The sequence below is a fragment of the Melospiza melodia genome, chromosome 2, assembly GCF_035770615.1.
Source record: "Melospiza melodia melodia isolate bMelMel2 chromosome 2, bMelMel2.pri, whole genome shotgun sequence".
In the NCBI taxonomy this organism is placed as follows: Eukaryota; Metazoa; Chordata; class Aves; order Passeriformes; family Passerellidae; genus Melospiza; species Melospiza melodia.
The window spans coordinates 124780128-124802901 of NC_086195.1; the positions used below are offsets into that span (position 1 = coordinate 124780128).

Below are 22774 nucleotides of genomic sequence, written 5' to 3' on the forward strand. Positions count from 1 at the left end.
CAGCAAAGACCATTTCCAGCATCCGAGTTTACACGAGGGCCTGGCAGGGGAGTGTTCTCCTCTGTGCACAGCCAGCCTCAGTAAATCTCAGCATGACAGGCTTGCAGCCCTGCTGCTGAACTTTTAACTTGAAGCTCTAGCAGGGTGCTGAGTAGCTGCAGCTACATGACACGAGCTGTGAAAGTAAATCACTGCGCTGGGAACAAGGGGAAGTCCAGCATATTGTTTTGCAGACTTTGCCTACAGCTTTGTAGTGTTCTATCCTACACTTTGCAGTGTAACGATAGAATATATACACCTGGGAAAGCAGTCAGAGCGAGATGGACTTCCAGCACAGAGCTCAGCCCTTCCCCATCCCAGAGGATGAAGAGGTTGCGTACAAGGTCGCTCCCAATGCTCACAACTCTGCGAGAAATGAAGGCGAGAAACCGGTGTCAAAACTGCAACGTAGGCACAGTGAAACAAAACTCTACAAAGAGTTTTGTGACTTTTATGCAAAATTGTAAGTTTGTTCTGTTCAGCTTTGGGGTGTAACTGCAGTGGCATTACTGGTTTATTGTACATAATGTATTTTATTATCTGGGGCTCAGGCTGTGCAAGCTGTTCTCTCATCCAACCTTTGCCACTGTTCTGCTTGAAACATTGCCAGTTGTAACTGCCAACTAAAATTTGAATTATTACTTTAAATTTCATCATTAATTGCATCAGAAACTTTTACCGGCAGTAAAAATGGTGTTGGAATTTTTAAAGTAGTCTCTCTGCCTTCAGGTTGTTTGCCACTTATTCTGGGCAAATGGATAAACTGCTTCATTAATGCAGGAGTATTACATACTTCACTAGTTTTACATATATGATGTGTTTCAAAGTGAAGCACTTTTCCCTGAAGAGGTAAACTGTTTTTATTTGGTCCTGAACTTTGTATCATGTTTTTTCTTGGATTACACTTTACATACAGCAGTGCTTAGCATCCTTAATACTAGAGCGCTGTTGAAGTGGTGATGAAAGATGCCAGTTTCTCTTGTGATTATTCTTCATTTAGATTGATAAGGAGGATGGGGAAATGGTCTGAGGTTTTGCCCCACAGAAAGCATACACAGTCCATGAAGACCATTGGTGAGCTTTATAGTTGATCACAGTTTATGTGTATAGCCACTGCAGTTTGTCCATAGGTCTGTCTGTTATGTATGGGTTAGACCATCCTGCATCTGATCTTCACATGAAATTTGCTCACTCATTTCACTGTGAGGGCAGTGGATATTTGGATTGCAGTTGCCGTTTTCCTCATCTGCAAAGATCAAAAGAGAGAGAAAAAAAAGTGCCAGCTAATAATAACATGTCAGATGTGACCTTGTGTAGGGCTCTTCTGTGGGACAGAGTAAGAAATAGATAAAACACATTCCATTTTGAACCACGTGCTAGGTGTTTGCTTGCTCCCTTGGATGGTGTGCAAGGAATGAATTCAATTCCTGTTGAACATGGTGGGAGCCCAGAGTATCCCCTTGAAGGGATAAGAAGGAAGGCTTGGCATCTTGGAGAGGACTTTGGGCTTTGCACTTACAGGCACAGCATGATAGCTGTATCAAAATGTGTGCATGCATGCACATGTGTTTCAAATAATGTCACTTGTTTAATAACCTTTCAGATAAATTTTGAGTCAGTGGTTTTGTCAGCTGACATCACATTGTAATGAAACTAGACCATTGCCCTATATTTGCTCTCTGCTATCACATTTTACTAGCGCAGTGGGATGATCCTGAAAGGCAGAGCTTTGAGAGTCTAGATACGAGTGGCAAAATGTTTGCAAAGGAAAAATCAAAAGAGCCTTTTTCTGGCTTTAATTAACTGAAGCACAGCTGTACTGTCTTCTGCAGATGTGGACAGCTACCACACTGCCATTTTTTTGGTCCTGTGCCTTTGAGAAGCAACGAAGGTTGCTGTTTCAATATTTCTTTGCATCCCTGGGATGGGTTTGCCAGCTTTGTTGGCCTGTGTGTTGGTCTCTGTAGGGCAGCCAGAGCATTCCCACCCTACCCCTTGGACCTGGAGTGGGCTGGCAATGATGAGCTGAACTCCCTGAGATAAACCTTAACAAACCAATCAAAAATCCCATGACTTCAAACCGAATTTGTGAAATTACTTCAAGCTATGCAGAGCTCGTATAAAGGATAGTTATTTAACTGCTCGGTTTCTCAGTAATATCTGTAATATCTGCCAGACCAGATCCTGCACTTTGTCACATTGTTTGTTTAGAGCTCTGAACTAATGCCATTATATATGTGTATTTTAGAATTTATGTATGTATATATTAGAATTAGTTTACAATAAATTGCTTGTTTTCCTGTGTGATGCCAGTCCTCCATCATTAATATTTGCCCTTGTTTTCAGTAATATTAATGTATATCATAATTTTAATAGTATTTGGAATTGCCTTTTTTCATCATAAGAAATCTGTAACTGTGTCTGCAGTGACAATGTTTCTGTTTGGGGGTTTTCAGTTAGTTAGAGTGTATCACAGGGATTTTGTTTCTAAAGAGTTAGAGAGCAGGGAGAAGTGGTAGCTTTATTTCCGAGATGCCACAAGCCATGAAGTTCATTGAAAAACTTATGTTGAGCAGCTTAGCATTAGAGTGATGCAGTTTGGCCTGGTGAGGGGCGGGGGGAGACCCACAACCAGTGTTGTTGTCTATTTGGGCTAATTTTCTTTTTTTTTTTTTTTGTTTCTTTTGAACGACAGCAACATGGCGAACGCTCTTGCCAACGCCATCTGCGAGCGCTGCAGGGGGGGCTTTGCCCCTGCCGAGAAAATTGTCAACAGCAACGGTGAGCTGTACCACGAGCAGTGCTTCGTCTGCGCCCAGTGCTTCCAGCAGTTCCCCGAGGGGCTCTTCTATGAGGTAAGCAGGGCAGAGGAGCCCTCCTGTCCCCATACCCCCTCTTGAGCCTTCATTCCCATGGCAGAAGTAGCTACAGGCAGGTGGATAGCTTAGAAAGTCCCATGGGAGGATCTGGGCTCTGAAAGTGTCTGCCCAGGAAAGGGAGAAAAAAGCCAGGAGCATTCTCCGGGCGACAACAGACAGAACAAGAGGACACAGTCTCAAGCTGCGTCAAGCGAGATGTAAGTTAGAATTAAGAAGGAAATATTTCACAGAAAGAATGGTCAGATACTGGAATCATTTACCCAGTGAGGTGGTGGAGTCATCATCCCTTGAAGAATTCAAAAAAGGACTGGATGTGGCACTTGCTGCCATGATCTAGTTGAACAGTTAGAACATCGGCTGGACTTGATGATCTTACAGGTCTCTTCCAGTCTTGAACTTCTGTGATTCTGTGATTTCTGTGCTAATTTGGAGGACATCAATGTATATAAAGTTCTTTAAATGTGCACCTCGGGGTTATCAGCGCTGAGAAAAAAATTCCTGGAGATCTTTTTCTCAGTGCAAATTTTTTCCCTGAAACTTGTGAATCTGATGTATCATACCAGAAATACATAGGAAACATACTTCTTAGAGAAAGTTATATAGAGGGAAATCCCCTCATCCTGTGGTCCATAGGAAGTTTATCACAGCGTTGAGTGAGTCCAGCTTGGCATTGGAAAAGGGATGATCTGTATGTGAGCATGCTTTGATCCAAACCAGACAGGGCCAGTGTAAGATCAACTCTTAAGTTTAACAGTCTAGAGCATTCAAAATTATCAGTTCTTAACACACTTTCAGGGGTTTAAGACATGATCACATTAATATTTCTCCAGGTTTATTTTCCTCAGCTTAGGAGGGTATTTTGGAATAGGTTTCATTTTCTTTTACATTTCTCCATTGTGTGAATTCAGAATGTGGCTCAGCACAAAGTGGTAGTGAAAGCTCTAGACTGGTTCATAAAATACAAAGTGATTAGTATAGGGAACCATAGATGGTGTCAGTCAGGGAATTACTGTCAGAGAGATAAGGCCCTGCTCGAGGAGCTTACAATCCAATTTAGGATAGCAGTTACAGGATTTGTGTCATATGATGATCTGAAAAGGAAAATGAGCAGAGTGTAAAAAGAACAATACTGTGCTCTCACATACAGGTGTCATCCTTTGGCAAGAGCACAATAGTTTATCTTCCATAGAAGCATTTCTGATTTTACAGAGCTGTGTTATATGGTGATGAGGAGAGGCTGAGGGAGGAGTGTGGATTGCAAAAGAGACTGGCTAAGGGGATTCCTGGGGATTTGCTTTTTCTCACCTTGTTTGAGGATCAAAAGGCTCTAGGGATAGTGTTACACAAATTGTAGTAAATTAGCCTCTAGTGTTCTATAAGACATCAAAAGCTGAGCTGCAAGGCAGAATTAATTAAATAGAAACAAAAGAACACCCCTCTAGATACTTAACAAGTTGCATTACAGTTGTTAATACATACTGAGCTGACTTGGGAAAGAGTTCATCCTGACACATTAAAACCTGAGGCAAATGTAAAGCGATAGGAATGTTTCAAAACTAAAATATTTGTATTTATGTTCATAACATTGTCTTAAACCAATAAAATGTATTTTCTCTTAATAATTAATACTTTTTTCATTCTTTTTGTGACTCAAAAAACAGTAAGTGATTCCAGGGACCTCTTTCAGAAAGTGGAATGGTCCTTAAAGATAAAAGTTTGGGAAATCATGCTCTAGGCAGCCTGTATCTTCTGGAGGAGACTACAGCAGAAAAAAAGTCTGACTTTTGGACATAGTTCAGGAGTGTTGCAATCTCTCTGTGTTGCTCATGGGTGGCCATACCTGAATCTCTGTGGTAGAAGAGGCAAGTATCCTAGTGGTGCTTAGGTACACTGGATGTAGGCATTTTGCTTCCTACTGCTACCTTGTTAACATTCATATTCAGGATGACTGGTCTTTGAGCACTCTCTTACTGAAACATGCTGCTCTCAAAGACAGTAAGTCAGAAGTGAGTGCCAGTAGATTGTCCCAGGAATTAAAATAACTCTGTGTGCTAAACATGTTTTGGCTAATGTTGCTAGGGGGTTTTTTTCAGGCTAGGTACCCTGAGAAATGTTGCATGGAAAGTGGAACGTTTCAGTTATGGATAGATACTTCTTGCCACAATTATTACACAGGTAAAATAACATTGGATAGGCTGAGGGTGTTGGGCCTGTTCAGACTCAAGAAGAGACGACTGAGAGGGAACCTCATCAATGTATATAATTATCTGAAGGGAATATGTCAGAGGAGGAAGGCAGGCTCTGCTTGGTGGTGCCAAGCAATAGGACAAGAGGCAACAGGCAGAAGTTGATGCACAGGAAGTTCCACCTGCTCAGGGGAAGAACTTCTTTACTGTGCATTGGTACAAGTTGCCCAGAGAGGTTGTGAAGTCTCCCTCACTCGAGATACTTAAGAATCATCTGGGTGCAGTTCTGTGCAGTGTGTTCTAGGATGACCTTGCTTGAAGAGGGAGGTTGGAGCAGATGATCCCACCTCCAACGTGACCCATTCTGTGATTCTGTGAGAGGCAGGAAAGCCCTGAGCAGGTAGAAGGTGGGCTTAGCTTGGTGAGTGCTCAGGAGTGCCTGACAGTGCTCAGAGGACTTGAGATAATCTGTATCACTGTCAAGAAAAACTGTGACTGGAGAAGAAGTGCAGAAAGCACATCTTTCTCAGACTGGCTTAATGCACTTTTTGAGAGGATGGCTGTTTTTGGAGGTGTGGCCAGGTAATGTGTTTTTCTGAGCAGGTTCTGTGGGTAAACACAGGCATTGTTGGTTGCCCAGCATGAGCTTGTGTTTACTCTGTGCCTGGTTTAGCTAAGCTAGTATTTCTTGGAAATGATTTCCAGCTCTTAGCAATTAGGAAGGCAAATATTGTTCCCCTGCCTATTGCAAGCCTTGTAGGGTTCCCCCAGTTAGTCATTAAGCTGCTTATCACACTTGCTGTCAAACACTGCCATGATAAGCCTTCACACTGTGTTCCACGGGTGGGGGTGGAGCTGGTCAGGTCTCCTGTGCTGCAGGACTGATCTCGGGGCTGCCTTGCAAGCCCCCCCATCAGCACAGCTCGCTGTGTGCAGCACTGGAGCCAAGCCACTCACAGGCACAAGTGGTGCCCATCCCCTGGTTAGAGTCTGCACAGCATAGCAGGGGTTTTGTGGATGGCCTCTTATATTAGAAATGATAGTTTGGATTCCTGAGACCTGCATGCCTAACGTTGCACAGAAACTGTGGGTATGGTGTATTTGATTTGTGCTTCAGTTTGCTCAGTAACATCATTTTAGCAAGGTTTTTTTATGCACTCAATCTAAACAAAAATTAGCACAAGTAGATTCCAGTAGCATTCTCTGTTCTTTGCTGTTGGGTATGAAGTGGTAGCAATTCTGGTCTGCTTCTACTCCACCACCTGGAAGATGTGTATTCCCTAGAGCTGCTATTGTAGAATTTCTCTACAGGTAGCAGTGCACAGTCCTCTACTAATGGCAGAACAGATGTTCATGTTTGTTTCCATTCTCGAGTATTTTCTTAAAATGGTTTTTACCAAAAGCTGCCTTAGAGAAACAATCTCTAAAGTCTCAGTTTTTGTGCATGACTTTCCACTTAAGTTAGCTAAAAACATGCAGGTAAGCTGGAGGTTATTTCACAGTGAGATGTTTTATGCAGGGCCATTCACCTCATGGACCTTCAGCACACAACAGTGAAACACTTACTTCTAAACTATGTACTGTAAGGTTTGTTACAGAAGCTCAAGGCTTTCTGTGATAATAACTGCTGGGTCATCCACAAAGGGCAGCACAAAGGAGCAGAGGTTGAAAATAGAAACAAGACTGAATGGAAACCAACCTGCCTGACAAAAACAAAGAGGGGAAGAAAACCTGTTTGGTCTGTTCAGATCAACATGTGGTGGCTTTGAAATCCAAGCAAACCTAAGCATCCCCCAGTGGACCACCTGTTTAAACAGATCAGGAAGCTTTCAATTTTTTTTTCTGTTTGGAAAGGATTTTATCATGCAGGAAGCAAGCACAATTCACAATGAATGAGTAATTTCCATTACTCCTTGAGAAAGTAATAGCCCTGTATCTCTCAAATATTATTTTTTTTTTAATTAAAAAGTAATCTGTTTTAGAGTATTACACTGGAATAACACTTGATACATTTCTGACAGAGACTTCTGAAAAGGTCTGTACTGGGTTAATGTATTTCTGTTCCTAATAGGTGCAATTCAGGTTTGGCACAGGAATTTTCTAACCATAAATATCTAGTGAAATGTTTTATTAGATCCCCATCCTGCCAGCTGCAAAAATATTTATTATATTTATATTATATTAGAATCTTGTCATTTCATATTATACAACAGGTGATCTTGAACCACATTCTCTATTTTCTGTCTGTGCACAAATACTTAATTTATGGGTAGTATTTTATGCTACTCACTTGGTTTTGTCTTAGGCCCGGTGAAAAGAAAGGAGCAAGGTTTCCTGCTGTCCTCCTTGTTCCACTGTTTAAACTGAGACATTCAAATCCAAACATTTTATAGCATACCTGATATTGTCTACCTGGTTTTGACATGCTCATTGGCATTTGTGTCTAATAATAATGGTGCCTGAAGGTATCTAAACATTTCCCTTCATTTCAGCACATATTTGCCTACATGTTTTTACATATTCATCGGCTAAGCTACTAATGAATGCAGTGCTGTTGAATCTTTTTATTCCATATGGATTTTTTTTCAATGGGAGCTTGAAATGTAGCTGAAGTTACATAAGCTGTGATAAAATTCAAATCCCTTAAAATAAATTTAACTTGATCGATGTAGTGAACTTTACTCTTTAATATTTGGACTTGATTATTTTAAGGATATTTCCCCACCTAAATGATTTTATGATTCTATGAAATAAACATCATGAAGGAAAAGGTTTATTTCCCTTCATGTTTTGGCTGAACTGCTTCATAAATTGCAAAGATTTCTGCCCCTGGGTGTTCTTCCTACCCCCACCTCCACCCTCTGGTATGCTGGCTGGGTCATTCTGGCAGGAAATGTAGAATGAGGAAGACATCAAATAGGTTTGAGGAAAATGCTTCTCCCCTCCTGCTGGCCAATACTGTTTGTTAGCTAATTTCCTGCTCAGAATGTGTTTGGTTGCTTCAGTTTCAGTAGTCTGTCAAAATTCAGATGTCTCTTGTGATGTAAATGGGTGACGGAAAACGCCTTACACTCTCAGCAGTACTGGAGAAATGGTGTGCTATTAACACTCCATGCTAACTAGTAGGTGAATTAAGGCGGGTGGGTGTAATGCCTAGCACATGTAGCTCATGGTCTGGTTGCTTTTGCTCAGCCCCTCTTGTTTTACTACCTAATTGTATCTGGAAACACAATAGGCTGTTACTGCATTTTATGTTAAGTGCCAGTTCCTCATCCCTCTTTCTATTTTCAGTTTGAAGGGAGGAAGTACTGTGAACATGATTTTCAAATGCTTTTTGCCCCTTGCTGCCATCAATGTGGTAAGTTCTAAGGTGAAATACTTCACACTGATCACAAATGGGAGTGTCACTGGGGGAAGCTGTGCTGCCCTTGTATCTGTTTCCTGGGAGGTGCTTGTGTTCAGCTGAGCATCTGTACTTCAGGAATGAGCTGGACTTCAGGCAAACTGGCGAGTTGCTTTTTCTAAAGGTCGTAAACCAGTAGGATTTAAAAATATTTATTTAATAAATAATTTTTAAATAAAGTTATTTTAGTAAATAATTTAGCTGTTGAGCCAATGATCCAATGCACAGACCGTTCATAAATTGCATATACAATTGCATATACAAATATATATAATACTCATGATTATTTATATCTGTACATCTCTAGGTGCTGACATTTGTCCCTTCTCATGTAGCTGAAACCATGCAACAAGACTTTGTCATCTGCTTTGACTTTTGTAGCCCAGCTGTGCTGTCCTACTTCACAGAACCTGAGACAATATTCATTATCTAGTGTTATAATCAAGTGATGGTCAGCTGGACCCTGCTGATTTTTTTGAAACATACCTTTCAGGCTTCAGTGTCTAATGTCAATCCTACATGATACTGAGAGCTGCTTTTTATTTGCCACTGTTGATGTAGATTCTTGTGCATCTGCTGCACTGTAATCACTTGCATGTTTTCTTTTTCCCCTGTGTGTGGCACATTTTGGTGGGCCATAGCTGGGAAGTTATTATTTGGCTATTTCCTAAACTGCTCTGGAAGCCCTTGTGTTTCTTTGGCACCTTTGGCAAGGTGCTAAAGCTTTAATTTATCTCAGTGAGGCCTTTCCTTTTGTGGAGGGAGGTGTTGATGCTAAGGGAGGTGTTGACCAAGGGAGAGGGAAGCAGATGCTATGGAACTGTGAATTTAAGGCTGCAGATGTGAACAAGCAGAAGAAGAGGAAGAAATGAGTTGGTGGCAATTTGTGAGGAGCTATGCTATCTCCAGGATTTCTCCTGCACAGTTGGCACAGCTCCACCTTCTCCTATCCTCTCTCCTGGTATTGCCAGCCCCCTTAAAACATCATTAAGGTCCTGCCCAGAGCTGGGCTTTTCCACTGCTTGTACTTAAAAAACACAGACAAAGTCATTGGGGCTGTTGTCAGAGATGGGGCCTTGAGCATTCCTGACATGTCTGGAGTCCATTGGATTTGTTCTTGCAAAGCCATGACTTCATGGGGATGCTACAGAGTCGCATGCTGGATGTTGTCATCCACACCTTTACCTGCCTGAACACTCCCCTTTGGCAGCCATTGGAGCTGTAACCAAAGCCAGAGCTCAGCCTCTGACAGCACTGGGAAGCTGAGCTCCCAACACATTTTGCACTGCTCAGAACCCCTGTTACACTGTCCATCAGCATAGAGAACAATCAGTGTGTGACTGTACTGCACATGACATCACATGTCAATCACATGTGATGGACATCACTCCACTGCCTGTGCAGTACAGTCATGCTGCATGCACAACACTACTTCTCACATTTTTTTAATGCCTTATGGGGCAGGACTCCTTGTGGTAGGTCAGAAGTTGTGTGTGTTGGATTGACTGTTCTGCAGCTTCACTGCACCTTTGCATTTGGACTCCATGGGAGTTTTTTTGCAGGATATTCACAGCCACCCAAGTTCAGTTCTGTTGTGCTTTGAGTATAGAATACCTTCAAGTCCTAGTGGAGTAGAAACCTCTGCTATGTACGTGACAAATTAACATTGTCATACTCTTAAAGAAGGGAAGGAGAAAAATGATTAGGACACAAGAAAGCACTTACTGTATTAAGTACTCCATTAATTTCTTAATAGCTTGAGAACAGATAAGTAAAACCAGTGAAGGGACCAAAATAGGATTATTGCAGGGAGAAGGTGGAGTGTGCATGTTGAAGGACTTGTACATAAATAGCAGAAGGTCCTCTATCAGCAAAAATGTTTTCTTTTAACCCATAACAAAAAACAAAAAAACAAACCCAAATTTCCAGGGTTTGGAATCAGAACTGTGATATTGAAAGCAATGTGTCCTATCAGATTTTGGGGTAAGGAAAGGAATGATGATTGTAGTCATTAGTGATACATTTGTGAGTCACTTTTAAGTTTGTCTAGTATGGTGTTTTACATCCTGCTGTTGTGTTTCTTACAGGTGAGTTCATTATTGGTCGTGTTATTAAAGCCATGAACAATAGCTGGCATCCAGAGTGCTTCTGCTGTGATATCTGCCAGGCAGTATTGGCTGATATTGGATTTGTCAAGAATGCTGGCAGGTAAATCTCCACCCTTCCTTCTGTTAACTGATCATCAGTTAAATGAACTAATAGTGGGACTGAGAGGTTTTGGTTCCTGAGGCTTTCCAGCTCGAATGGAGCATCTGAAGTATTTTCTGTGATATGGTCTAATCGGGCATCACAAAACCACAAGATCTTAAAATACTGACATTTTGCCTGCTTCAACAGCAAGTTTCATGGCAAACATTTTCTTTACCCAGTGACCTTTTGGGATCATTGTTATATGTAATAAGAGAGTAAACTTTCAGGTAAAGAACCATTGTATTTTTTTTTATAAAAATGTTTACTTTCTTTTTCCAGCTTGGTTCTTCAATTTTGGTCTAGTTTGGCACCATATTTAATAACAATTGCTTAATGTTCAGTGGGACCCTTCACATAGCAGGATATTTTTGCCATCTATGATCAAAAGAATGTTTTACATGTGTATTATATGGCCATTGGCTTCTTATGTATAATACAATATACAGAATTATCTACAGAAGGAGAACCTGTGTGCTCATACAGCTTCTAATCTAAATTTTTAAGATTTTGAAAATAAAACATTAATCAACAAGAATCTATAAGAAACCTTGTTTTCTGTGTTTCAATACAGTTTTAACTCAGCTGAAGAAATGATACCCCTGTGGTGACAGAAAATTAAATGATCACCCGGAACTTGGGCAATCATTTTGGTGCTTTGAACTTGGTTTGTCTTAGCAAGGAAGTTGTTTTAACAAGACTCAAAAAAGAGCTGATGGAATTGAGGTTCTGAGAGATTTTTGGTTTATATTTTGCACTGTAGTACCTGGTAGCAATACTTACCTCTCTTTTTTTATGCCATTTCAGACATCTCTGCCGTCCTTGCCATAACAAGGAAAAAGCCAGAGGCCTGGGAAAGTACATTTGCCAGAAGTGTCATGCTATTATTGATGAACAGCCTCTCATATTCAAAAATGATCCTTATCACCCTGATCATTTCAACTGTGCAAACTGCGGGTAACCTGAGTTCTGCAATGGGAAACAGGAAAATGCTGGCCTTATTTGCTTTAAATTAAAGTGGAAACTTGTCCTGTACAACTGACAAGAGGGGGTGGGGTTTGGATGTCTTGTGGCCAGATGTGTATTACTGCTTTTGGCTGGTGGGGTTCAGACAACAGCTGACCTACTGGGGAATAAAGAAAGATTGGACCCTGCAGGACAAGGCAGTACCTTACAAAATACCAAGTACTGGCACAGCTATCATGTCTATAGTAGTGAAATGATAGCTTACCATTCTGCTAAGAAGTGGCTCTTTTTTGTTGCTTGAATTACTATCTTGCCTGTGTTTTTTTTCTTTTTTAGTTCAACGGCATCCAAACTTTGTTCTCTCTTTTTAAAGCCTGTCTGTTTTAGAAGCCTTCTCCCATCTCATTTAATCATTGTGTGCAAGTGCAGCTCATGAAACTGCACCTTTCTACATCCTGCACTTATGCAGAGATGAGCATTGGAGCATGGAGCATTGTAGGACATAGCATGGATTCTTAGTTTATTTCTGCTGCAAAGGAAGCTACTATCTCAGTGCCACAGCAAAGGCTGATTTGAATAACAGTATGTAGTGTTACATCAGTGGCAACCAGTTGAGAATCTTTGTGATTACAGTCCCTTTTAAGGTTTAGCTTAAGGTTCTCAGTATCTAGCCATGCAAATTACTAAAAAGTAGAGTTTATAAGATTCTGCAACAGGAAGTGAACAAGTCTAGCTCATGTGGGTCTGTAGTTCTCTTTCCCTGAAGTTTGATACAAGGAAAATGTGACTAGATATAGAGGACTGCATAACTGCATTTTACTTTCAGTTGCAGTTATGCAAATCTAAAATAAACTGGTGATAAGTGCCAGAATATAAACTAAACATGTTCAGCTTTCATACACAGATTAGTGCTGCTTAAGCAGAATGACAATAAGTCAGTAGCTGTTTCCAGAGGGACTCACTGCACCTTGCTTTGCAGCCTGTTCTCAGCTTACTGAGATCAGAGCTGAACTGTGTTGAATTGTGTTATATTTGATGCTGCTGCATTACTGTAGTAAAAATATAATTTCTAAAGCAAATGCTGATTTTTTTTTCACTTTTCACTTGAGAGTAGAAACTCTCAAGAGTTGACATTTTTGAGTGCCTTTATTCATGCTCTTAATTCATTAACTTCTGAACAGGAAGGAACTTACTGCTGATGCTCGTGAGCTGAAAGGAGAACTCTACTGCTTACCCTGCCATGACAAAATGGGTGTCCCCATCTGTGGGGCTTGTAGGAGACCAATTGAAGGCCGTGTGGTGAATGCTATGGGCAAACAATGGCACGTGGAGGTAAACATCAGATGCTAAATGATCTCTCTTACAAATGTAAACCGTAGCATATTTATCTGTGATTTTTCTGTTCAATTTCAATGAAAGGATTCTCAGAGTTTGCAGCAATGATTATAAATGCCTTCTCCAAATCCCTCTTCCACCTTACTGTGGCTGGTCTTCCACTGTGAAATAGGAATTACTTGTCTATCACCTTAAAGAGAGCTTTGACTGTGGAACTAAAATCAGTAATTCAAAGGAAGGCCAGCAAGGTCCTTACAAAATAAAATTTCAGAGCTCAAAGCAGTACACGTGGAAAAGCAGTCAAATCTGTGCCAACCATGTTACTAAGCATCATAATACCCCTAGGTACCTATTTCTCTAACAGTTCATGTGAGAGTTCATATTTCAAGGCCACATACAAGATTTAGTTCCACATCTTGCATTTTAATTAGAGAAATTGTTTATTTCTTCTGTTGTTTTGAAAAAATCTCCTCTAGGAAATGCTTTCTTCACAAGGGTATAATGATAATGCAAATTATTTAACAACTCTTAATTCTGTTCATTGATAAAAATTGAGACTCTATTGCTTGATAGTGTTTTATAACTTTTAGATTGAAGACATTAAAAGAATTAATATTTTAATGGCCTAAACGTAGAAACAAAAGTTTTAACTCTGCTTTTCAAGATGGCTTAGTAGACTTCAGCCATGTTCAAGTAGTGGACATGGTTATTTTGCTTTCCAGAAAAAATAACGTTACTTCCAAAAGATAAAAAAATGTATTGTAATTTTCTTTGTAGCATTTTGTTTGTGCAAAATGTGAAAAACCATTCCTGGGTCATCGTCATTATGAGAGAAAAGGCTTGGCATATTGTGAAACCCACTACAATCAGGTAAGGTTGCATATTTTTTAAATGGCATTAAGTGGTAAACTCACAAATAGGTTTTATTAGATACAGATGGAAAAACATGGACATTCTTCTGTTTTGTTAAAAGCACCTCTGGATGTAATGGCAATTAGCATGCTCTGTTGCATTTAATTATAGAGGTTTCCCTATTCATCTGTGGAGCATAAAAAAAGAAAACTGCAGGTATTTCACAAAGGCTGGCCAGGACAATCAGCATCAAGTTGTTCTTCGAGCTTAGTGGTACTTAAATAGAGCTTTACAGGGCTTTGACGTGTCTGTGGATCAGAGCAGCTAATGACAAGTAATCTCTCCTAAGAAAATAAAGGTTTGCCACTCACTAACTGCGTTTGGAGGCCCCGGTGAGTGCTGTGGGTTTCCCTGCAGCTGCTGCTCTAAGACACTGTGTGTCGATGTGTGCTCCTGCTCAGTCATTAGGCGAATAAAGACTTCCAAGACTAAATTTGTCAGAAGACACCCTCTAGTGACCACTTGCATTTATGTAGAAGTTACATGTGGCAGCACCACTCCTCTCCAGACACCCTTGGATGGGGAGCCACCCCACCATACACGGACATATTTTTCTTTGGAAGCCATCTGTGTCATGTCACATTCACCTCCCTTGCCTTCATAAATACCTGAGAGGGTTACACCTGGGAGTTGTATGGCATCTGCTAATTACAGATGGACTCTTAATTGGTCATTAGTGATGAAGGGCAGATGATTGGTGCTGGCACACTTGCAGACTGTAAATGCTGTGACGTTCACAGTAATAGTGTTGCAGCTGGGATGGGCCAAGTCTGTGCACCAGACAAGAGCTGTATGTAGAGTGGATGGATGTCTTTTCTGAGGTTAACTACTACAGTAAAAAAACATACATACATGAAGTTTTTGGCACTTCTTATTGTATTGTGGACAAATGTTAAGCCTGGAAAAAGAGTTATTTTTTTTTGTCTGAAATTTTCCTTTTTTTTAAATAAAGATAAAATGTTCTTACAGTTACAGCAATGCATTATTTTAGTCATGCATGTTAGTCCAAATGTTACATTTTCTGGTTAGTAACCATATGTACATGATACCATTTTCTGGTTAGTAACCATGTGTACATGACACCAACTGCTGTATTTCAAATCTTCAGGATTAGAGAAATCTTGAAACAAAACAAAATCATACTTCCAGAGAATCAAAGGCAGATAAATGTTTTCGTCTTTAATATTATCATGACTTTTTGTGATGAGATGATGCAAAATGTCCTTGGAAAACCAAACCAGACTTGCCAGCATTCTCTTTATTTCACTGGAACAAACAGGAAAGCAATTGTGCCCATCAGTTGAAACATAGTTGTTTTGTTAGTTTGATAAGTTACCTTCAATAAAATCATTATATTAAAAATTTATTACTTCTCTTTCCTGTTCAGCTGTTTGGTGATGTTTGTTTCCATTGCAACCGTGTGATTGAAGGAGATGGTAAGCACTTCTCTGTTTCCTTAAGGTTCCTTTTTGATGGAAGTTCTCTTTAAAAGTGAAAGTAAGGGGGAAGCAGCCCAGTTTTCATTACAACAAAAACAGATGTTCTCTTGACCAGAAATTAAATTAGAGCTGATTAGTCAGAGACCAAATGGTAGGAAAGCCTAACATCATTTCATGATGGTAGAAGACCACCCCATGGCCAAAGAGAACTGTGAAACCCCTTAGTGACAGTAGAGGCCAGGGATGCTGCAAGATGCTCAGAAGTCACTTCCTGCCACACCACCTTCAAAAAAGAACACATGCAAGGGTAAGCAGAAGCATACAGGCATCTTCACAAATGAATTTGTGACTCATGAGTCAGATTTGAAAAATATTTAGATACTAAAAGACATAAGTGGGCACTGTTAGGAATTTTTTTTAAAATGCCTTGTTCCCATTATGTCAGTTTGAATCCTGGAGATATTTACCTATCTATTTCAAGCACCTGTCTTTTGAAAATCTAGGCTTATGATAATGTCACAAAACCAGGAATGATCATACTTGGAAATATATATCCTGTAAGGAAGAACTGCAAGTAATGTGTTTGGTTTGTTATTGTTTCATTGGGTTTTTTGGGAGAAGGAGGTGGGTTTGAGGGTTTTTGTGGGTTTTTTTGATAACTAGCTCTGATAAAATGCCAAAAGCAAATTATTCTACCTGAAATAATGTGGCATTATATGCCTATTTATCCTGTTCAAAGTGAATACTATGTTAGCTTCATTTAAGCCAAAGGCATTAGCAAAGCAGGAGGAAGCTTCTAACATTCAAAAAGAGACATAAACTAGTTTATAGTGATGTAACTATAAGGTAAGACATGCATCCTCTAGATGTGCTTTCCCTGGACTGCACTATGCCTGCAGAATGACAACCCAAAATGCTTTAGAGGAAAGAGTCCTCATTTTCAGGAAAATTCTACAGGAAGGAGCAGAAATTGAACTTTTCTGATAAATACATCTCTGTATGATTCTAACCTTTCACCATATATTCCGATACCCATAATTTAAGTTTTGGTCTCTGAACTGAAAATATACAGTGTACATTAATTTCTTTATTTTTTGTGCATGTCTTAAATTACATTTCTTCTCTCATTTCTGAATACAAATTTTAAGTCAGCTGTCACAAATTTGGTATCCAGCATTGTTTTCTGTTGGTGAAACAAATATCTGTAGCAGCAGTTTTTCAGGAGGGTGTCTATGACTGCATTACTGAGGTTGCTTGGGAGCTAAGACTTTGACCTGTCTAGTATTATTCTGGAAAGTAGTGGAATAACTGTGTTTCTGTGGACATGCTTGCCCCATAGTGCAGAAAAAACTCCCTGCATGACAATGCTTTGGTTCTCCTTGTTGTTGACAAAATACTTTGAGAAAAACATTGAGAGATCGAGTGAGAAAAACATTATAAGAAAAATATTGCCCTGCATTCCCTAAATTAGGAAAATTTTGGAAGGGGAAACTAGAAAGCTGTACTGAAAGAGAGAAAGAACAGGAACTGGATTTACCCACAGAACAAATAGGAAATAGTTACTTTCTCTTCAACACAAAGAATAAAGAGAGTCCATTTTTTTTTTCACCTTGGTAGGGCTGATTTACCAGCAGTGTCTAGCTGCTGGCCTTACACTATTTACTTCAGCTGGGCAAGTGCAACTGTTGATTGCAGTGCAGTCTGAACTGGATCTGAGAAATGAAACTGTATGAAAACATAAACACAATTGTGCTGGATTACTCTTCAGCTGGAAGCATTTCCTGATTAAGTTGGAACCTGGCCTCACAGAACCATTGGAGAGCAGCTGGGTATGAGATGAAGTGGAAGCAAAAAGTAGGAGGCAGAAATAGGTTAAGCTGGTCTTGCCTCAGGGACAGCTGTATCAATGCTTCACAGTCCTGCTCATTACTCTCTAAAATGTGCCTCGCCAGTCTGGCCACGTTATGATGATCCTTAATACAAGAATCAATGAGTGTTCCTTACACCTCATGAATATGTAAACTTAAAATTTTTGTAATCACTTTTTTTTATTGTTAAGGCTAATGATTTCTTTTTTCCCATCTCTCTAGTTGTGTCTGCTCTGAATAAGGCATGGTGTGTGAACTGTTTCGCTTGTTCAACTTGCAACACTAAGTTAACTCTCAAGTAAGTTTATGGATAAGTGTGATGTCTTCAACACATATCACTGGTTCTCTTCAAAGTGTAGATGTTGCTATAGTGTAGCTGTTCCTGTATGGAAAACATGTAAGCAGCATCGAGGATATAAGTGTCTCTTCCTCTTGCTCCACTCAGTACTTTCCATCTCTTTCCACTGTCTCTTCAGGTCTTCCTTCAGTTAGTCTTCCTAACTCTTCTCCTTTTCCATCCTTTATTTTTTCTTGTTTAACTCTAAAGGGATAAGTTTGTTGAAATTGATCTAAAACCTGTCTGCAAACACTGTTATGAGAAAATGCCCGATGAATTTAAGCGACGACTTGCCAAACGGGAACGTGACGCAAAGGATAAAGAGAAGCAGAAAAAGAAAAAGCCAATCTGTTTGTAAACTTCCTTTCCTTCTCACCGCCACCTCTGCTCCTTTCTTCTGTGGTTAGTCCTGAGGATGTTTTTTTTTTGCACTTTTGCATGAAGTTATGGCAGTCAAAACCAAAACATCTTTCACGCAGCTGCAACTTGAAATACTAACCTGTTATTCCATTATCTTATGTTTAGTCTACAATTAGATTTGAAAGGCTTTCTAAATTACACTGTTAATAAATATGAGCTTTTGGGTAAAATCTGCACAACTTGCTCAACAGGGTATTGTAATCACTGTCTGCAGTGTATAGAACTTATAACTTAGTGTATTTGTATAAATTTATTTGTATAAATTTGTGATTACAAAAATTGGGGGGCTAATTTTTTGCTTGTGCACATTTAATAGGAGATTTTTTAAAAAAATTTTTTTAACTATCTCATCTGTTAAAACTTTGTCTGTTTCTTTTGCTTTGTTATTTTAGGAATAAATTTGTTGAGTTTGATATGAAGCCGGTGTGCAAAAAATGTTACGAGAAGTTTCCTCTAGAGCTGAAGAAAAGACTGAAGAAATTAGCTGAAACTTTGGGAAGGAAGTAAAGACTTCATCTGCTCTCCTCTTCCTTTGTGAAAATCTTGCAGATAAATACTTGTGGGGTAGGGGGGAGTTGCTGCTTTGAGGCTGCAGTCAGACAAAAGATGCTGATGCATGCCTTCTATCAACCCAAAATATATTAAGATTCTCTGTTCTCTCTACATGATGCTTACTTGTTGATAAACAGGCCATACTTCCAAAATAAATACCAGCTCACCTGAAAGGTTTTTGACCAATAATGCCATTGTACTGATGCAGGTGGCCCGTTCTATACACTAATTCTCTGTGGAACTCTTCAGAGAGAGAAAATTTGCTTGTGAACACCACCTGTGAAAACAGACTTGGCAAATGTGCTCAACTTTAGGGACGTGTATTGTCATTTATGTTAGTGAAAATATTAACCTTCATATTAAGCATGCAGACAAAACTCACCCAAGCCCAAGTGATTTGGGCAGGAAACCAGGACGCTTTGCCTCATGGAAAAGTTCACACTTGAAGTTCAGGCTGAGTCAGCTCATTAAGGAGCCTTGTTTCAGATGGTTTGAAAACTATCACATTTCTAAATACAGCCACTGTACAAATGACATACATAAAATGATAAACATGATAGATTATGCTTACATGAAGAAGGTTTCTACATCAGGCTTAGCATGAGATACTTATATAAAAAATGTATTCCTATTGCAAGAAATGAGCATACTCAGAACTACTTGAATTTTGCTATATTCCACTTAAAATAACACATTAACTTCTATATATGCTTTTGCATTCTATTTACTTTTTGTGCCTTATTCTGCTGGACCATACATTACATTGTACCATTAAATATATATAGTTTTATATTTTATTTCATATTTTTATGCAGAAACTATTATAGAAGGTATTTTCAAAAGATAACATACTTTGCCTTAATTATACAGGATGCAAGAAGAACTTTATTTGAAATGTGAACATCTGCATTTAAAATCTAGCTTCTAGACTTCATTGATTTTCAGAACAATACTGAAAATGCATATTTCAATTAACTGGCAATATTACTTTTACACCTCTGTGTGTAAATATGCAAGGTTTGATCCTGCTAGGATCTACTTTAGCCATCTTCAAGGACTGAGCTTACAAATAATAAAAATACTTTATAACATACATTTAATTGTTTTATACTGTTGAGTTCTGTCCATGCAAATTTTTTTTTATTTTTCCCTTTGTTATAGAAAATACAGCTACTTAGGTCTTCTTGATGGTACGAAGTATGCAAACTTTTTTTTTATTTTTATACATTAGTGACTTAAACAGATTTCATGTAATTATGTAACAGGAAGTAAAATTTTCTCTCCTGTTTATGAAAAAATTAGTTACTTTAAAATATCTGCTTTCCTGTGTCATCAATAAAGGCCATGTTATTAAACCTTGTATTGCTTCTCTGAAATAAATGCTTGGGATGGGTGCGAAAGCAGTAAAGCTCTCTTGGATCCCTGAGCTTTTACCTGTGACTGTAAATACCTGTAAATACCTCCTCATTAACTTGATTTAAAGGAGACATATGCCTTTCCTCAAGGCATGTGTCTGTATGTAGTTCCAAGGTTCATAAAAGAAACCACAGTTTGTTTCATAAGGAATAGCTTGATTATTCTGGGTATTTTCTCAATTGGCACAGTCACTAGGTTTTCCTAAAGAAAGTAACTTGTCTGAGTGTAAAACATACACCCTCCTGTTAACTTTGTCTCTCCTGTTTTCACTGTAATGAAACTGTCACCCCAAACTTCCAGTTTATTGCTAGATAGGGTATTTTTTGGCTGTTTTATGCTACATAATTATTGAATGCCATAACATTCATAAATGTAGTCAGTCCCCGACCCTGTTTAAGACTATACAAGTTTAAAATGTCCTCAAAAATTGTTTACTTAACTAGCACAGTAGCCCTGTTGGAATTTTGGACTGTGCCATGGATTCAGTAGACCACACACACTCTTGCTTCCTCTTCAAGTTCTGACTTCTAGGCTTTCATGTTACACTGCCTGTACATCTCCTCCTTCAGCCTGCGTGTGCCCAGCCTTACTGCTCAGAGCTGGGAAGGGTCACTAGCCCCAAAGCTGAATGACAAGACCTGGCTCATATCCACACTGCTCAGGGTTACATCCATCTGCAGCACAGTGGCCTCAGATTTCCCTGCTCTCTGGTGGCCCTTGGGCCTGGCACAGGCTGGGTTTTTCCATTTCCAAGTTCCTGATGGTGAACGCTGTGCTGCAGTTCACCAAGGCAGCCCCTTCTGTTTCATGAACTCTGGTGTGTGTGTCAGACCCCAGGATGCAGCACTCAAAGCATCTGAGGGTACTTGAGGGTTCAAAGCCTGATGAAGTGTGGAAAAGTGTTGGATGGAAGGGACCCCTAGAGATCAGCTAGCCCAGCCATCTGCTCAGAGTGAGTCTAACTTCAGAGTTGCATCATACAGAAGGTCTTGCTTGGCCAAACTGAGAAGATCACCATGCAAGGAGATTTCACAGGGCTTTGTGGATAGTATGTTCCAGTGCTTCATCACTCTCATGGTGAAAATATTATTACTGGAGTCCTATCTCAAGTGGAGTGTTCCCCAAATCCATACTGCTTTATTGGGAACTTTGCCACAAACTGTCATTGGTATAATACCCCTGCACATGGTCATGAAGAGGATTAGTTAAAAGCAGTGCAAGGCAGAGCCAGGGAGCAAGCTAGCAATTAGGCAGCCTGGACAATTACACGTCTGGTGCTGAAGCTCACTTCCTGGCCCAAAGTATTATAAATATTAGAGTAGCTGCACATACTTTCCTGAAAGATGTTTGCTAGTACTGTTTTTCTACCCATGACCCCCTGTAAGGTCTGTTAAGGAATCTGTGAGCCTGGGATTTGGGAATGGATGCCTCAGGAGCTTTGTCCCTTTCTGCTGCATGGATCAATTCAATTATGCATGGGCAAGAGAGGTTCCTTTAGACAGCCTGGCCAGGCTGACAGTAGGGAGCACTCCAGAAACCCCAGTGGATGTCGCTGTGGGGGGAAGAGCTGAGCCTAGAGCCTTTTGTCCTGTGCCCGGTTCAGTGAGCACACACAGCCACGTTGCAGGGACAGCTCTCTGCAGTACTGGCCCACCTGCTGCTGCGACCAGCAGGGACAGCACAGGGAGTGTCACTTCTGCAGCGCCGGGTGAGACAGTGACCAGAGCCAAAGCATGGACTGGTCTATATGAAGGCAATTTCCCATGCCTCCCCATCAGCTGAGTGCAGGAATATTCTCCAGTGAGTCAGGAAACTCTGATGTTCTCCTCTGCACCGTTACCAACACTGCCATTACTTAGCCTGGCAGGTGCAGATAATAAATTGTTCAATAATCCCAGCTGCAGGCACACCATTAAGAGTACAGAAAAAAAAAAAATTTTTGTGGAATTAAATCCAATGTCCAAATAAATCACCATTATAGAAGAAATAATAAAAGAAAGGATTAATGCTTTCAGTCAGGGTCTTACATGGATGTTGCTGGTCTTAAAGAAAAAGTTGGCTATGTTTCCTTATTTTCTCTGCAAAGAGGGTAAGAGCTGTCAGTATATTTAAGGTGTAGCAGGAATCCTGTGACTGTCAGTGGGTTGTTTGAGATTGAGAACTGGAGAAATTTTTAATTACACTTCTTCAGAGACATGGCCCAGTGGCCTCATTTTGACCAAAGCATCTGAACTGGCAGGAAAGATGGCTAATTCCAGTGAGTAGAATCTGAGGCTTCCTGCTGGGAATTTCACCACAGGGCTCATCCTCGAGCCACCAAACCTGTAAAACTACAGCTTGCAAATCTGTCCTGCCTTGAGGATTGCTGGTCTATCTTTTAGTCGATGTTCCCAGCTGTGTTTTAGAGCTTAATTGTTTAATTATACTAGCCACAGTCCTAGGAAAAAAAGGTTTCTCACCACAGCTGCTACAATATTTGGAGACTCATTTTCTAGAACACTGGATCTCAGTAAGAAGGCTCTTATACTTACAGATTAAATTTATAGTTGCTCTGAAGTATAGAATCATAGAATATTACAGGTTAGAAGGGACCTTAAAGATCTAGTCTTTAATGGGGGATACTTACCACTAGGCCAGATTGCTCAGAACTCCATCCAACCCAGTCCCAAAAACTGCCTGGGATGGGCACCCACAACCTCTCTGGGCAGCCTGTGCCAGTGCTTCACTGCCATCACAGTGAATAATTTCTTCCTTGTAGATAACCTAAACTGCCCT

At 40.0% G+C, this 22774-nt stretch overlaps 1 protein-coding gene across 5 annotated transcripts in view; it reads left to right on the forward strand.

Annotated features, from left to right (window-relative positions):
* The window catches only part of LIMS1 (LIM zinc finger domain containing 1), a 68225-nt gene extending 48282 nt beyond the window's left edge, over positions 1-19943 (forward strand). For 2 of the 5 annotated variants that reach the window (XM_063149870.1, XM_063149868.1), the window contains exons 2-11: positions 2735-2894; positions 8396-8462; positions 10595-10715; positions 11562-11711; positions 12902-13052; positions 13833-13925; positions 15355-15403; positions 17497-17572; positions 17822-18013; positions 18424-19943. In XM_063149870.1, coding sequence (XP_063005940.1) covers positions 2735-2894; positions 8396-8462; positions 10595-10715; positions 11562-11711; positions 12902-13052; positions 13833-13925; positions 15355-15403; positions 17497-17572; positions 17822-17969 — 1015 coding nt within the window. In that variant the 3' untranslated portion in view covers positions 17970-18013; positions 18424-19943. Of the gene's footprint in view, positions 1-222; positions 503-2734; positions 2895-8395; positions 8463-10594; positions 10716-11561; positions 11712-12901; positions 13053-13832; positions 13926-15354; positions 15404-17496; positions 17573-17821; positions 18014-18423 lie in introns of those variants that run through there. The other 3 variants (XM_063149866.1, XM_063149867.1, XM_063149869.1) reach the window with 3 other exon arrangements.
* Positions 19944-22774: the final 2831 nt, after the last annotated feature.